This window comes from Thermomyces dupontii (genome assembly GCF_041956625.1).
Source record: "Thermomyces dupontii strain NRRL 2155 unplaced genomic scaffold VTN31scaffold_9, whole genome shotgun sequence".
Classification (NCBI taxonomy): domain Eukaryota; kingdom Fungi; phylum Ascomycota; class Eurotiomycetes; order Eurotiales; family Trichocomaceae; genus Thermomyces; species Thermomyces dupontii.
In genome coordinates this window covers 181,196-197,146 of record NW_027192315.1, presented here as the reverse complement: position 1 = coordinate 197,146, position 15,951 = coordinate 181,196, and the positions used below count along the sequence as shown (strand labels likewise).

General features: G+C 53.4%; 7 protein-coding genes across 7 annotated transcripts; 4 read left to right on the top strand and 3 right to left on the bottom strand.

Annotated features, from left to right (window-relative positions):
* Nucleotides 1-28: 28 nt before the first annotated feature.
* VTN31DRAFT_7263 (uncharacterized protein) lies at nt 29-316 on the top strand (the record flags this gene model as incomplete). The annotated part of the gene is made up of 2 exons (XM_069407965.1): nt 29-131; nt 204-316. 2 exons carry the CDS (start codon nt 29-31, stop codon nt 314-316), a joined length of 216 nt encoding a protein of 71 aa, XP_069257761.1.
* A 289-nt stretch (nt 317-605) lies between these two features.
* Nucleotides 606-4,338, top strand: VTN31DRAFT_7262 (uncharacterized protein; the record flags this gene model as incomplete). Its single annotated transcript, XM_069407964.1, has 2 exons — nt 606-1,460; nt 1,519-4,338. The coding sequence occupies 2 exons, from the start codon at nt 606-608 to the stop codon at nt 4,336-4,338; spliced, it is 3,675 nt and encodes a 1,224-aa protein (XP_069257760.1).
* A 281-nt stretch (nt 4,339-4,619) lies between these two features.
* VTN31DRAFT_7261 (uncharacterized protein) lies at nt 4,620-5,755 on the bottom strand (the record flags this gene model as incomplete). Its single annotated transcript, XM_069407963.1, has 2 exons — nt 4,620-5,266; nt 5,329-5,755. The coding sequence occupies 2 exons, from the start codon at nt 5,753-5,755 to the stop codon at nt 4,620-4,622; spliced, it is 1,074 nt and encodes a 357-aa protein (XP_069257759.1).
* Nucleotides 5,756-7,812: 2,057 nt separating this feature from the next.
* Nucleotides 7,813-9,789, top strand: VTN31DRAFT_7260 (uncharacterized protein; the record flags this gene model as incomplete). Its single annotated transcript, XM_069407962.1, has 1 exon — nt 7,813-9,789. One exon carries the CDS (start codon nt 7,813-7,815, stop codon nt 9,787-9,789), a length of 1,977 nt encoding a protein of 658 aa, XP_069257758.1.
* Nucleotides 9,790-10,066: 277 nt separating this feature from the next.
* On the bottom strand, nt 10,067-10,838 carry VTN31DRAFT_7259 (uncharacterized protein; the record flags this gene model as incomplete). Its single annotated transcript, XM_069407960.1, has 2 exons — nt 10,067-10,568; nt 10,642-10,838. 2 exons carry the CDS (start codon nt 10,836-10,838, stop codon nt 10,067-10,069), a joined length of 699 nt encoding a protein of 232 aa, XP_069257757.1.
* A 186-nt stretch (nt 10,839-11,024) lies between these two features.
* Nucleotides 11,025-12,080, bottom strand: VTN31DRAFT_7258 (uncharacterized protein; the record flags this gene model as incomplete). Its single annotated transcript, XM_069407959.1, has 4 exons — nt 11,025-11,227; nt 11,295-11,469; nt 11,526-11,562; nt 11,803-12,080. 4 exons carry the CDS (start codon nt 12,078-12,080, stop codon nt 11,025-11,027), a joined length of 693 nt encoding a protein of 230 aa, XP_069257756.1.
* Nucleotides 12,081-13,663: 1,583 nt separating this feature from the next.
* VTN31DRAFT_7257 (uncharacterized protein) lies at nt 13,664-15,583 on the top strand (the record flags this gene model as incomplete). Its single annotated transcript, XM_069407958.1, has 2 exons — nt 13,664-14,846; nt 14,901-15,583. The coding sequence occupies 2 exons, from the start codon at nt 13,664-13,666 to the stop codon at nt 15,581-15,583; spliced, it is 1,866 nt and encodes a 621-aa protein (XP_069257755.1).
* Nucleotides 15,584-15,951: the final 368 nt, after the last annotated feature.

The window sequence follows — 15,951 nt, the reverse complement described above, 5'->3', positions numbered from 1 at the left end:
CGACATAATGAATGTAGGGCATCATTGGATGGCGTCCGTTCGATGGAGTACTGAATCAGGGATTTCCTGCTGTTTTGCATCTGTATTTATACTGGCCGATGCTGTCTTGCTTTGCTCATGTTCATGGAATAGTAAGTACTACTACTAGGTATTAATTCATGATGCTGTAGCCATACCACAACGATCGCCAACCTCCATAATAGTTTTTGAAACCAAGGGATACATCATATGTTGGTGGACTGAGCCCAGACTCGAGGAAAATGAGAGCGTTTGGAAACCGAGGCCAGATGGCCAACGTTGTATCCTGTGCACGTGACTTTTGCTTAGTCATTACGCAGTAACTGTGGCGGTGCGATTATCACGTGTGGCTGGAATCCCTGCGCAGCCACACTTATTTTCTGGACTCCAGATCAACTCTGGACAACTGGATCGATTGTCCATTCATTTAACGTTACGTATTTGACCGCTGTTATTCAATAACTCCCCGTGATTCTCGATCGGACGCTCTCCGATTTTCGAGTTTCAGGACCATGGGCCGCCTCGTCTAGCCAACTTCGCTGTTGACTTTTTGCGACCCGGCGCAGATCTTGTCCTCTCGATCTATCATGGCGCCCCTTCAAAACGGCTATGCGAATGGTCTCAATGGCGATCCAATAAATCCACAGACCTCCTTTTCCCGCCTGCGGTTCTCCGACATCCCATCTGCCATCGACATCCCTGCGTCGACCTTTGACAGTGAGGTCGAAGTCAGTCTCGAAGAGCTCCCCGATGATCCGACGGAACTCTGCACGCTACTTGAGAATGAGAAGGCGGCCAAGAACTTTTGGGTGATTATCGCCCTGGCATATGCGAAACAGAAACAACTCGACCATGCGATTGAGATCCTCCAAAAGGGTTTGGCCTCTCTGGGCCATGGAGCGACAAAGGAGAAATTGGTTCTCCTAAACTGGGTCTGCTGGCTCCTGATGCTGAAGAGCCGGCAGGCGCCACGAGTCGTTCCGGAGGTCCAGACGAATCCGGATCTCAAGACCAAGGATTACTATCTTCAGCAGGCGACGGCCACCCTGAACGAGGCCTCCCGACTCAACCCAGCGTTTCCACCCTTGTTCCTGGCTCGAGGCGTGCTCTCTTTGCTGCGGGCGTCGTTATACCCTCCAAAGGCGATTCGACCGGGTACCGTAGACACGTCCGAGAGGGTCGAGGCTCTCCGAGTGGCACTGAAGAGCTTTGAGGAGTCGAATAAGGCTTTTGGCGGCAGAAACATCATGGCTCTGCTTGGATATGCACGGGCACAGTACTGCTTAGGCAAATATGCCGAGGCCTTGGACAGTTATCAGAAAGTCCTCTCCAAAATGCCGGGTCTAACTGATCCAGATCCCCGCATCGGTATCGGTTGCTGCTTGTGGCAGTTGGGCTTCAAGGACCGGGCGAAGTTGGCGTGGGAAAGAGCGCTGGCGCTGGTATAGTTCTCCCCATCCATAGTCGAAGTCAGAGAGCAGGATTGTTAATGTGAAGCAGAATCCGGATTCCAAAGTTGCCAACATTCTGCTCGGCGTGTACTATCTCTACGACAGCTCCCGGCATTCCACGAGTGATCCCGCCTTTGGCTCTCTCTACAAAATTGCAATGACCCAGTACACTCAGCGAGCGTTCAAACTGGACAAGGAATATCCTATGACATGCGCTTCGTTTGCAAGTTATTTCTTGCTGCGCAAGAACTACCAGACCGTAGAATCGCTGGCTCGCAAGGCGATCGAGCAGACTGATGTCATGCCAATTGCCAGTGATGGCTGGTACTTGCTAGGACGCAAGGAACATTACGAAGGCAACACGGCCAAGGCGTCCGAGTTCTACAACCGCGCGGATCAGGCCCGAGGTGGCGCTGACGGGGGTTACTTGCCGGCCAAGTTTGGCGTCATCCAGATGCAGATCAAGAACAAGGATCTTGACGGCGCCAAATTCCGGTTGGAGAAGATTATACAGCAGACGAAAAGCCCCGAGTGCATGATTCTGCTAGGTGCTCTGATCGCCGAGGACGTCTTCACAGCGCAGGCGCAGAAAAGCAAAGAGGACAAGTCAGCTGAAATTCAGAAGGCGATCAGCCTTTTCGAGTCTGTTCGGGCACTCTGGAAGGATGAGAAGAAGAGGGTTGCCCCGGACGAGTCGGTGCTGGTTTATCTCGCCCGGCTGTACGAGTCCGTCGCTCCGGAAAAGAGCATGCAGTGCCTCCAGCAGTTGGAGGAATTGCAGTTGGCGCAGATCCCAGAGGACGAACGACCCGAGGGCGTTGTCGACCCGGAAGCGGTCAAGACTGAGCTTCGTAAATATCTGCCTCCTCAGCTTCTCAACAATATCGCCTGTTTCCTCTACCAGTCTGACAAGGCGTCCGAGGCGCGAAATCTGTTCCAGATTGCTCTTGATGCGTGCTCGAAGCTGGAGAAGACTGACGACCAAAACTTCGACGTGGACGCTCTGACCACCACGATCAGCTACAACCTTGCCCGTTCGCTGGAGGCACTTGATAAGCGGGATGAGGCAAAGCGGTTGTACGAGGAGATCCTGGAGCGCCACGCTGACTACACGGAAGCGAATGCGCGGTTGACGTACATTGCCCTGCGCCAAAGCCCGACCGACGAGGGGCCCAAGAGGATGGCGAAGCTGTACGAGAACAATTCGACGAATCTCGAGGTGCGCGCGTTGTTTGGATGGTACCTCAGCAAGTCCAAGAGACGAGCCGCAAACATTGCCGAGGATCACGAACAGCGCCACTACAAGCACACGCTGCAGCACTACGACAAGCACGATCGGTATGCGCTGACGGGCATGGGCAACGTCCATCTTTTCACGGCACGAGACATGCGACGCGATACCGACCAGGACAAGGAGAAGCGGCGCAAGATGTACGAGCGTGCTGTAGAGTTCTTTGACAAGGCGCTGCAGCTCGATCCCAAGAATGCGTATGCGGCACAGGGCATTGCCATTGCGCTGGTGGACGACCGCAAAGACTGCTCCACTGCCGTACATATCTTCACCAAGGTGCGAGACACGCTGCGGGATGCCAGCGTCTATCTGAACCTGGGTCATGTCTATGCGGAGTTGCGGCAGTTTACGCGGTCAATCGAGGCCTACGAAACGGCCCTGTCGAAGGACCGAGCGCGCGATGTGCAGATCCTGGCCTGTCTCGGGCGAGTCTGGTGGCTGAAGGGTCAGCAGGAGAACAACCTGGCAGCCATGAAAACGGCCCTTGACTATGCCAACCGCGCGCTGGCCGTGGCACCGGAGCAGATCCACCTGGAGTTCAACGTAGCGTTCGTGCAGAACCAGATCGCGCTGCTCGTGATGCGACTCCCGGAGACGCAGCGCACGCTGCAGGACGTCCAGGAAGCGGCGGAGGGGCTCGACAAGGCCATCGCCACTTTTGAGCGGATCGCGCAGGCGAAGAATCCGCCGTACCCGCGGGGGTCCCTGGAGCAACGAGCCAACATGGGACGCAACACGCTTACAAAGCAGATCGAGCGAGCCATCCAGAGCCAGAAGGACTACGAAGAGAAGAACGCCATCAAACTGCAACAGGCTCGGGCGGCGCGGGAAGCGGAGCTCAAGCGGCGGGAAGAAGAGGTCCGCAGGGCGCGCGAGCAAGAGGAAGAGCGCAAGCGGCGCATCGCCGAAGAGCGACAAAAGCTGCTGGAAGAGTCGCAGCGCATTGCAGAGCAACGCCGGGAAGCCGAGCGTCGGGAGGCAATGGCGAAAATGGAGAGCGACGAAGAGAGTGGCGCGGAGGGTGCAGGCAAGGACCGAGGAAAGCCGCGCCGCAAGAAACGGGGCACCGCGAAGCGCAAGAAGAAGACTGCGGGCTCGTACCGGGAGAACGGCGACGAGGGGATCGTCTCCGACGGCGAGGAGGAGAGTGGTCGCGCCGGGTCCGGCAGCGACGAGGGCGAGGCGCGGGCGCCGAAGAAGCGGCGTCTGGAACGCCGACGCAGCGGTGCGGGGCGGCGGAACAAGTTCAAGAGCAGCGAGTTCGTCGTCGAGTCGGACGAGGAAGAAGAAGGAGGAGGAGAACCTGCCGCCGCGGCGACATCGGCGTCCCCCGCTGCCGCTGGTACCGAAGAGGAAGTGCGGGATGATGAGGCGGTGGCCAACGAGGCGATGGACGACTTGTTCGGTGACGACGAAGAGGAGGGTAATGTCACGTCGTCGGCGCCGCGGACCCGAATACGCGGCAGTAAGCGCGTGGTGGAGTCGGATGAGGAGGATGAAGAGAACGAGCCGGCGGCTCCAGCAGCCGGCGATCCGGACGGAGATCAGGAGATGCGTGACGTTGAGGATGAAGAGTAGTTGATTTCTTTTTCTCTCTTTTTATCTTCCTCGGCTGGATTTGTATTACATACTGCGCAAAAGGGCATGGTTTGATGATGGCGAACTTGATTCTTGGGGTCTGTATGTATTCTTAAAGTTATCAGTTCAAGATTGAGTTCTACTGGAAATGGCTACAATGCTTCTTTGAACAATGGCCCCAAGTCTATAGTTTTCATTGCAAGTCTATGTTTGGGTATCGTTATCGTCATGATGATTTTTCTTTTACTCAACCACTACGAGGTGATCAGCCTGGAGTCCAGTTATGATGTCCGCTTGACAGTGGTCCCCTCATGCGCCGGCTCCAGCAACTTCCACTGACACGCTATGTTCCGCTCCGTAAAATGCGCAATGATCCGGTTGGCAATCTCCTCAAAGTTCTCCGTGGCGAGGGCGAGGATTGTCGGTCCCGCACCGGAGAGGCAGATGCCCAAAAGGCCCGGCTGCGTCGCGGGGGTCATACTCTGCAGGATCTCCGGCAAGCCCGGGATGAGGGTCTTGCGGTATGGCTGATGGATCTTATCCTGCATGGCGAGGAAAATGGTGTCCGGGTCGGGCGGGGAGGTCCCCAGGGCGAGGGGCAGGAGGGCGGCGCGCTGTAAGTTAAAGACGACGTCCTGGCGCGAGTAGGACGCGGGCAGCGCGGAGCGCGCGTTGGCGGTCGGCACGACAAAGTCCGGGATGATGGCGATGGCTTTGATCTCCCGGGCCCACCCGAACTTGCGGTAGTGGCCGATATTGTGCGGCGGCTCCGGCGGCTGCTGTCCCGTGTCGACCCCGCCAGCGGGCGCCGGAAGGACCTCGCTAAGCGGGATCTCGATGCGCGCAATGTCATCCGGTTTGAGCTCGTTGAGGTAGGTACCCACGAAGCCGCCAAAGAGCGATGCAGCGACGTTGTCGGGGTGTCGTTCTGCCTGATCTGTCAGTATCATCTTTTTCCCCGATCTTCTCAAAAGATATATAAATCATTACCGATCATGAGACAGTAATCGAGCAAACGATCCTTGCTCAACCCCAATTGCCCAACCTCATTGGCAAGCGTCACGCCCGCAACGACCGCTGTCCCGGACGATCCCAATCCGCGACCCAACGGGATCGGGTTCTTGATATGCACCCGCGTCTCAACGGGGAATGCACGCTGGTTGTTGCAGCGCAGGACATACAGCGCCACACGCGTGATCAAGTTCACCTCCGGATCGAGACTGATCTGCTCGGTGCTTCCCGTGAGGTCTTCGTACGAGATGGCGCAGTTCAGCGGGTACGTGGAGCGCTCCTTGCTGCGGTCGACGGTGACGTGCACCTCGAGGTAGAGGGTCAGCGCCAGGCCAATGACGTCGAATCCGGGGCCAATGTTGGCGGACGAGCAGGGCGTGTAGATGGTGAACGAGGTCGTCGCCATGGTGGTGGTTTGTATGGACTTGGAATGATTGAATGGATGGAAGAAGATGAGTCACCTCGGGAGGATCATGGATCTTTTTCTCTCTCTCTTGTATGAATCGCTTCAATTGGCTCTGCTCCCTTCGTATTCTCGTCTAAGAGCCTATCCCCCCGGGCTGACCTGGAGCTTGTTCTTCCTCCGGTCAGCAGCATGAGCAATGTACTTTTTTTTTTTTTTCTCGTTACGTTAATTTTCTGTAGCTTTTTTTCCTTTCCGGAAATTCATCGTCTCCGACGTCGGCCCCGCGTCTTGGCGCGTCGATCCTCGTCACGTGATGGAATCAAGCAAACAAAGCAAACAGCCGGACCTGCGTCGGAGCAGGTTCGAGACTTTCTGATTTGGGAGTTTTGGAGAGGTTGGTACATAGATGATTTAAGTGGTCACCCTTGCAGTGCTCACAACGGAATTGGAAAAAGTCGAGAAATCCAGACTCAGATTCACCCATGGAGCAGCCTTTGCTAGCCTCGTTAGTATGACGATCATAAGTAGCCGCATGGAGTAGTTAATCCCACTGCGCATCCAGTTTTTCTCTATTCCGTACTCAGAGGTCTGATCCATCTCTGATCCATTTAGCCTAGATGTTTGCAAGCCATGATAATATATGGCGAATCAATCCGGCTATCTCCCTCGACGCCATACAGCAAGGATCAGTTCAGCATGTGCTGAAATCCTCGTGTCCAAAGGAGCGAGAGCTTCATGTCAGGTTGCATAACCTAGGGTTACCGTCAAAGAGCGGAAAATTAGAGTTGCAGCTGCCGTTCTATTTCGGAACGCCAAGCCTCGTGGTTCATGCCTGAGGTCCACAATCCGTTTCTTGAATCACGTGACTAAATCGGCGTCTCTCATGTGAAATTCGCTTCCCCCGGTTCCCCTTGCCAGAGGCTGGGCTAGACAGATCAATTGGCGATTTTTGTTCTGTTTAATTGTGTGTATCGGCCGTCGCGGTCCTTTCTAACTGCAAAAAAGATGCCAGCCAGCTTCGATCACAGTGGGATCAGGGAAAATGTCGCATAGGAGTGGCTGACAATTGTCTTGAAATCTACCAATCAGTGTCGATTCTCCGCCCCGGCCCTCGGCCCAGAGCCCCAGACAGCCACTCAGGCCACGCTTGTGCTTAGTCATCCCCACTGCAGGTTTCCACATCGCCTGAACCCTCGGTAGTTTTTTTTTTTATTGTTGTTTCTTTTTTTTTTTTTTTTTTTTTTTTTCTTTCAGGTCTTGTTTACCCTAAAGTAACCTAACACTCGGTTTCGTATTTATATTTTTTTTGTTCGATTTTTTTCCCGCTTCTCGCTTGCCACGCACACACGCCATTCCGTGGTGTTGTGAATTGTTTTCCTCTTTGTTGTCCATCTCTCTGACGGTTCCAAATCTGAGCGCACGTCGTTCTCTGCTCCCGATCGATTGTCGAAAGAACTGGCCGCACTCCGTGATCGAGACTTGGAGAGCACCTAGGCTCATTCCTCCTACATCGAGAGAAAGACGCATTCGCTTTCTCTCGATACGCCGCCCTTCGTTCCTCCGAGCCTCTCGACTGCAAACTCGAGCCGTCCTCGGGACACTGTCGATAAAGCGCCGTTTTCTTTCTTCCCGGTTGACTAACGGAGAGACCCTCCTGTTAGTCAACGGTTCCCGCCAACACCACCATTCCGCGCCTTCGACGCTCGTCGCGATTTTCGCAATCAGCCAAGTTGGCGGTCCTTCGCTTCTCCCACGTCTCCTTCGTCCACGCTCTCCTGGGCCCAAAGCTGCGGGTCTTCGGTGGGGGCGATACCCGACCTCCCTAACTTGACCTCCGCGTCCCGTGTTCTCATTCTGGAGCTCGATATTCTACATCCGTCGTGCCAGACCCTTTCGTAGGGTCTGGCTCAGTGTGTCGCAGACTTGAATAAATTCGTGCGATCGGAAACCAGTCGCTGCTGGTCTTTTGACGCTGGCGTCGGTTCGCGACCGCGACGCGACGGCGCTTCAATTTGGAATGGGCATCTGAATGTGCATCCGTCACCGACCGCTTCGCCATGTCCGAGTCGCCTCGCTCCGAGAAGTCCATGACGCGGTTCAGCACGCCCGTCCCTGAGTTGGATGATCACCGGTTCCAAATGGATCCCCACGATCCCACTCCTGACGCCGGGTCCGGCGCGACTGCCGGACAGAGACACATTGATCAGCCGGATCAGGCCGGTGAGCCGGTCACCCGCCCCGTTCTGGGCCAGATTCAGGACGGGTACTGCGAGGATGGGCCAATTTCTCGGGACTTTCAGCAAGCAGTCATTGACGATGAGGATGATAATCGCTCGGTTCGGGATATCGACGACTTTGCCCGACGCCTGTCCATCGACCCTTCTCATCGGCATCGCCGATTCAGCCGCAATCAGCAGGATGGGGAGCCGCACTCCCGCGCCTCGTCCACATCCGGGAGCTCGTCTCCTCCAAACTCAGTCGATGCTTTTGCCGACCCGCGTCGCCGCGAGCGTGCCAACACCATGGGCAGTCACACCGACCATGACTTTGAGACCATCCTTCAGCGGACCGTGTCCGGGGGCAGCCGCGTAAGACGGCCCACTTTTAGCAACGGGAGTGCTATTCGTCTGGAGCAGGGAGATGGCAAGATTGAAGTTGCAGAAAGCGCCCGCGATCACTCATACAGGGAGCCTGGTCGTATTCCTGTGATCGACTACGAGGAACTTGAGGAGTTCGTTGCTACACACAGAAAGTCCCGACAGGCCCGCCGTAAGCACAGCATGAGCTCCCAGAGCCACAATCTTCGCGTGTTCCATGACTTGCGACCCAAGAGCCATCAAGCTAAGGATGTCCCCACAATTGTGATACCGGATGCCAGCCCGGAACGGTCGTCTTCGGACGGTTTCAAAGATGGCCACGTGGAGAAGGTGGAGGGCAAATTTGACGAGAAGAACTCGCTGGATGACATGCCGAATGCCAATGAGCGCACCCGATTCAGCTTCTTCTCCTCGGAGTCTCAGAGCACCATCCATGCATGCGAACTGGGTGATCTATGCCTTCCCGGCGACACTTTCCGCGACCTGTTTCAGCTCGGTCCCGACGGCGGCGTGTGGTGGTTGGATGTCCTAGACCCCACGGAGGAAGAACTGGGTGCCATTGCCCGAGCGTTTTCCATCCATCCTTTGACGGCGGAGGATATCATGACCCAGGAAGTCCGCGAGAAGGTCGAGCTCTTCAAACAATACTACTTTGTCTGCTTCCGCACCTTCTACCAGATGGACAAGAACAGCGAAAGGTTCCTGGACCCGATCAATCTGTACATGGTGGTGTATCGGGATGGCGTTTTGTCGTTCTCTTTCACGGAGAACCCGCATGCGGCCAACGTCCGCAAGCGCATTGGGAAGCTACGGGATTATGTGGCCCTGAGCAGTGATTGGATCTGCTACGCCATGATCGACGACATCGTGGACAGCTTCGGTCCCGTCATCCGCGACGTGGAAATCGAGACAGAGGCCATTGAAGACCACGTCTTCGTGGCACGGGCGGAGGACTTTGAGTCTTTCCTGCCTCGTATCGGCCACTTGCGCCGAAAGGTCATGAGCCTGATGCGCCTTCTGGGCGGCAAGGCAGATGTCATCCGAGGCTTCTCCAAGCGCTGCAACGAGCAGTACTCGGTGACGCCGCGCGGCGACATTCGCCTGTACCTTGGCGATATCCAAGACCACGTCGTGACCATGATGTCGAACCTGACCCATTTCGAGAAGATGCTCAGTCGGTCGCACAGCAACTACCTTGCCCAACTGAGTGTGACCAACATCTCGCTCGGCAATCACATTAACCGGATCCTGAGCAAGGTGACGTTGCTGGCCAGTTTGCTCGTTCCGTTGAACCTGATCTGCGGTCTTTGGGGGATGAACGTCCCCGTCCCGGGCCAGGACAGCGAGGGCCTTGGTTGGTTCTTTGGCATTGTTGGCATTATTTGCTTCGTGGTCATCATCAGCACTATCCTTGCGCGATACTTCCGGCTGTTCTGATTCGGCTCTTATCATGCTGTGTTGGCGGCATTGAGTCCTAAAAGTTGTGCTTGAATGTCTGTGTATCAGTGTATATACCTAGGGGATGCTTCAATTCGTTCAATAGAAGCTCCGTACATATTCACTTGACGTAGAGTATGGTTCTGCATGTACTGTACACGATCTGAAGACCATTAAGCATCTATCACAGGGTGGAAGGTTCTAAAACCAAAGCAATCCCTGACATCAGATCTACTAGATGTAGTTACCAGGTTCAAAACTCCGATGGATTGCCCTCTCAATCCTCAATGAAACCGCAAGGCCATTCCGGGTTGTCAATCTCTTCCATCTGATTAAAATTGGTGTACCTGCGCAGAACCTTCTGCATCTTGTCCCAGTCCGTGCACACCTGCATCTGAACCAGACCGGGAGTATGCAGTCCGTCTGTGAACCGGAATGCATATCCAGACCCATCCTCCTTGATCAGCGATGCTTCCTCTGACGGAGACCAGAATTGTTTTTGGCTGGACTGCTCGTAGGCCGACAGAGCGCTGATTAGCAGGTCCGTCCCCTTGACGCCCCGGAACCCATTCTCGCTCGCGAGCACGTCCGTTCCGGGAAGTGTTCTGAGTTTGAACCACCATCTCGGTTGCTCCAAGGATCCACGGGTTCCGCCAAACGTGGCCTCCAGGCGGATGATATACCATTGCTCGTCATTGTGGCAGATTTCGACAAAGTCACCGTCGTGTGGATAGACGTCGAGTTGCGATGGTTTCTCACCGCATTTGGAACCGGTCTTACTGTTTGTCCAAGGTTTTAGATTGATTCGTTGAAAGTCTAGAGGTTTTTTTTTTTTTAAGGGCTGTCGCTTACAGGAACGTGGGAGAACTGACGAGTTTGCGCTCGAGTCCCTCCCTGTCTTCCTCGAATCCCGGAGCAACTTTCCAGGCCTGCGGAATGAGTGCAGCAATGAACATTTTCTTTGCCTCCTCATGGTAATCGAACAGGGTGTTATTGCCGTCGAACAGGGCGAAGGTCCCATCATCGATGATCCTCCACAAGGCGGACATGCTGTGCGATGATCCGTTGAAGAGGTGATTGACTTGCATCATTTGCATTCTTGTGAGTTGATCGTATACATGGCCCAAGAGAGAGGAAACTTTTGCATTAGTTGTTTCTCCCGTTAACTCCCTGGCTTGATAGGTTAGGGATCCATATTCAAAATCAATCATTTTAGTGCAGGGCCATGGCAGAACTTACTCGGGGAGATAAAGCCGTGAATAAGGCTGAGCCATACCGGCGGCCAACATAATGCCATCCTTGATTTTGTCGTTGATATGCTTGTACTTTTCGTCCAGCTCTTTGTCCAGCTTGTCCTCATCCACCGCTGAACCTTTGCCTTTACTCTCTCTCTCCGCTTTCTTTATGGCCTTTAAGTTTTTCGCAATGGTTTTCAAAGCTGAAGAGTTAAGAGCAGGTTTATTAGTAACTACTCCTGTCTAATTGGTAAGTGGATATCAACCTACATCTCTCTGTGGCTTCGCCCAGTAATCCAAGACCTAGGGTTATCATTGGGATAAGCAAATCTCCCAGCCAGTCAATCACCGTGAGTTCAGGTGCAAAGACGTCGGTGAAACTCAGAAGATCGTCTTGGAATCTGTCATGAGCAGACAGTAGACCGTTGTAACCACGAGCATACATCTGGATCAGGCTGTGAGTAAGATTGTTGCAGTGGACAGGCAATGCTCGATACTCACAGCGTGGACGTTTGCGAGGGAATTCAGAATCAAGTGTCTTTTGTGATCCGTCAGTTCCTATATCAACATTCTCCCAAACAGTCATCCTACCCGCAGGCGAATTCAGTCTGACGGCATTGAACATCTGGACTGCTGCAAGGTATATTATCAATCTCCCTGCATCGCCAATTGCTCGGGCCACCCATCTTGTGTGAGATGTATCTAGGGGAAACGAAAGAAATCCAATGTCAACTTCTCTCCCCTGATAAGACAATGGCTGATAATCAGGACTCCATACTCGACGTAAGAGAGCTTCGTGTGACTCTGATTGATATACCAGTCGTAATCCAGAATTCCATGGAGTTCAAAGCAACCGAGCCCTCTCCAGGCCGCCACGGGATCGGAATCGACAGAATGGACGAGCGGGTCATCACAGTCTTTGAAGATATTTTCTCGGGCGGTGTCGTTGATCAATGAAGACGGCAAGTGTAGGATATGGGGATTATCTTTGTCCGGAGGAGGTTGAGCCCTGACGAGCGCCAAGGAGGCACTGAACCAAATCCACAGCTCTCGCATGTTGTCGAATAGTGCAGACGGCAGTTGTCAATTAGGCGGCTGTTTCGTGCAACATTCGAAGCAAAGAAAGCCAAGGAAGAAGAGGGACAATATCTATCTAGGATGGAAGTTTGCAATTGATATTATATCGCCATTTTTTAGCCATCTTTTATGATACTTATACCAACCTGCTCTATCCGTGGTTTCACGCATCTGAAAAGACCAACACCTTCCTGGTATCCTTTGTGTAGTGGGATAGACAGCATTACCAACATGGTCATCTACAGAAAGTTCCCACGTGCAGAATAATTGCAGATTTCATAGGTGGATCTAGCACGCCTGCGGTTTTGCGTATGAAAGTACTCACGGATCTAAGAGGGAATAGAGAGCAATGCAACTTGCATCTAGGCTTCTAGTAGATGTTGTGTCCTATTAGCTGCAAGGGATGATTATAAAACTCTTCAAATCCCGTAAGCGGGAATTTATTGGGTATCATCTAACGCCACATCGATTTCCAAAGATGTTGCTATGATTCAACCCCTCCAGAAGTTTTCTTCTCTACAAAAGGCGGCAGGAAGAACGCCATCAGGGGACAAGTAATGCTAGCATTTATCCCTTTCAGAAGATCACAGCCGTTCAAAAAAAGAAGCGTAGTACTCAAAAAGGCATTGAGTACCCGGTTGAGATGGTCACCTTGTGTGTGATTGACAAGGACTATGAATCCTCGATCTCGCTAACGAAAAGGTATCCATTATCCAAGCGTTGCTCTAACGACAATCGGAGAATTTCTGTCTGTACTATTATGACAAGAGAACCCTTTCCCCCAAAAGCCAATCATCAAGAGATCAGGGTCCGATGCGATGGGACGGAACAGACTGAGCTCTTTCTAGAAGCTGCATGGTCCAGTTGACAGAACAATTTAGGGTTACGAAGTAGTTTTGAACTCGTGCATGCTCATCAACAATGACCAATCACAACCCACCGATTGCCAAGCCCAGAAACCTTGTGCGGCTTAACCCTGCGATGACTCGGCTTTGATCTTCGATGTTTGTTTTCGACGTTTGTTCGAGCCAACGAAGCTATCCTACAATGACGGACTATTGGACGCCATCGAAGCTCACGATGTCGCTCAGATCAGATTATGTCTATGACGGATTCGGGTGAAACAATCGCGGAATGAGTCTGGTGATGTTGGTTGAATGTCCCGAGTATGTGCATATTCCGTACCTATACATCGGAAGATCGACCAATCAAAGGGCGTATTCCAGACATGTGGCGGTCACGTGACGAGTCGTGATATTATTACATAATCATAAGGCAAGCCACAGTCCCCAGCCACAGGCCCACAAGTCAGCTGCATGACCGTTACGTGCTCATGTGACCGAGACTGACGAATCATGTGGCGCAGTCCATGCCTCAGGTCAGGATGCAGGAACCATAACAGACTGGCAATCCTCCAGCTTGCAGGGAGAAGAGAAATCACCGAGGGCTGAATGAGCGCCTGAAATCGTTCCAGCTGAGCGAGAGATCATGGTCCTGGCTCCCCAGAATCTCCCGCCTCCGCGTTCCATCCAAATCGGGCTTCGAGCTCCGGTTCTGTGAGGATGCGACTTCCAACGGTAAAGCTGACACCGCTGCAATCCCGCTTCGTCGCTTCGTTCGCGGCCACGCTCTTTGTCGCTGGAGTTTACTATGTGTTTCTAACGGTCCGGCTTGGCGGGTTTGTGTATGCGACTGAAGTGGCTGTTCCGGCCGACGAAACGAACCATTTACCATTACTATTGTTCGGCGAGAGTGCAGTCGAGGAAATTGAGAACGATGATTTCCCGGCCATCGCTCGAAGACAGTCGGCCGACACGATGTCGATAAACAACAATAACTTCGAGGAAAGTAACATCAGATTGGGCGAGACGCAATGGTGGGTGTTTCCCAAGAGCGAGGTCCAGGGAGACCATGCGCCACCGACACCGGGTTTGCCAAAGTTCGTGCACGAGAATAATAGGATTGATGATGAGGGCCGTGGCCGTGGAGAGCTGAAGAAACGGGCGGATGATTTGGTTGAACGTGCGACGGTCCCGGTATATATCTCGTTGAACACGTGCGAGAAGCCCAACGCGAAGAGGGACGCGGATCCAACTCCCCCGCCGTTGCGGGTGTATATCTCGACGTCTCAGGAAAAGCCCGGGCCGGATGCCGACGGAGCGAAGCAAAGTGTGTACACGGCAGATGCTGGCTATATGAGTGCGAAGATATCTGCGGATGGAGATGTGTACATTGGCGTGTCTGCACCCAACTCGAGTGCCTACGACGGCGTCTACAATTATCGGATCTCCGCGTCGATCGACGACTATTTTTTCCAAGTGGTCGACGCGGAGCCGAATCTATTCTTTATCGACTCAGACATTCATTCCGCCCTCTTGGTGACGGACAACACGACGCAGTCGAGCCCCGACTCGGAGAATTACAAAGAGTGGATGAGCATCAACCCTCCGTACACAATCTTTGCGCACAACATCAACAACACGGAAATATCGGGTCTGGAGCGATCATACTGCGCGCTGAGCAAGCACGCGCAGGTGCGCAAGGGCAACGATGCCATCAAGGCCAGCATAACCAATCGGGGACTGGGCAATAAACCGAAGCAGCAGTTTTACGTCACGTATCTCAACCGGAGCTCGACATACTACGGGATCTTGGGACTGGATGGAAATGGGACGAAATCCGGGAATGGTGTTGTTGGAGGAGGCGGCACGGTCTGGCGCGCCATGAATTTTACCACCAAGTCTGGTATGTCTTCCCTCTTTTGTTTTCTCCATTGACTGTGCCCTGACATATGAGTAGATGACAATTGCGCGCTTTTGTACGACCTCGACTTTTGCTCCGAGGTTGCCTATGCCGTACCGTCGCGCCCCAACATGCCCTTGGACGATCTCCGGCCCCTCTACGACAACTACGCCAAAGATCTCTACGCCAACTTCAACAAATCCCTCTCTCTCATCCCCTGCAACACGTCCTCCACATCCATGTACTCCCTGGCTGTGACCTGCGACGACTGCGCTCTCGCATACAAGCAATGGCTCTGCGCAGTGACCATCCCCCGCTGCTACGACTTCTCCAGCGACCTTCCTTTCCTGCAACCGCGCAACGCCGGGCAAAAATTCGCCAACGGCACATCCATCCCTCCGGACGACCCGCTCAGAAAGAATCCAGTCACCAACGCGTCGCGGAACCCGATGATCGACAAGGAAATCCAGCCGGGACCCTATAAGGAGATCCTCCCTTGCCACGACCTCTGCAGCGATCTCGTCCGCACATGTCCCGCCGCGCTGGGATTCGCTTGCCCCGAGGGCAAGTGGATGAATGCATCCTACGGCTGGCGTGATCCCAGCGGGGATATCACCTGCAGTTATCTCGGGGCGGCGTATTATCTCAACGGCGGGCGGAGCAATGCTCCTCCTCCGCATGCGGCGATGGTGCTTGTCTCGCTCGTCGTTCTTGTCTTTTTTGTTGGTCATCTCATTTGATATGTGAACAACATGGGGCATATAAAGTCGAGTTTGATACCCGATCTGTTTTGTGATTTAGATTGATTTTTTTTTCTATACGATGTTTGGCATGGTCATGCTCATGATTGATTTATTTTGTTGGGTGTTGGATCATGTTAGCCTTTTTTTTTATTTGTATGATTTGTCTGCATGATGCATTGGTGTCATTAGAGGAGCTAATTTCAAGTTTCAGAACATAGAGACACTGCAGTGACCATTTCTTGAGTGTAATCCGCACTCTCATCGTCTGCTTATTGTCGAGCAACAAAGCAAACACGCGAAGGAGTGGTTCATGGGTCGCATAGGTACTCTCTGGGTACCGATGGATCGAACATGCTACAACCTGA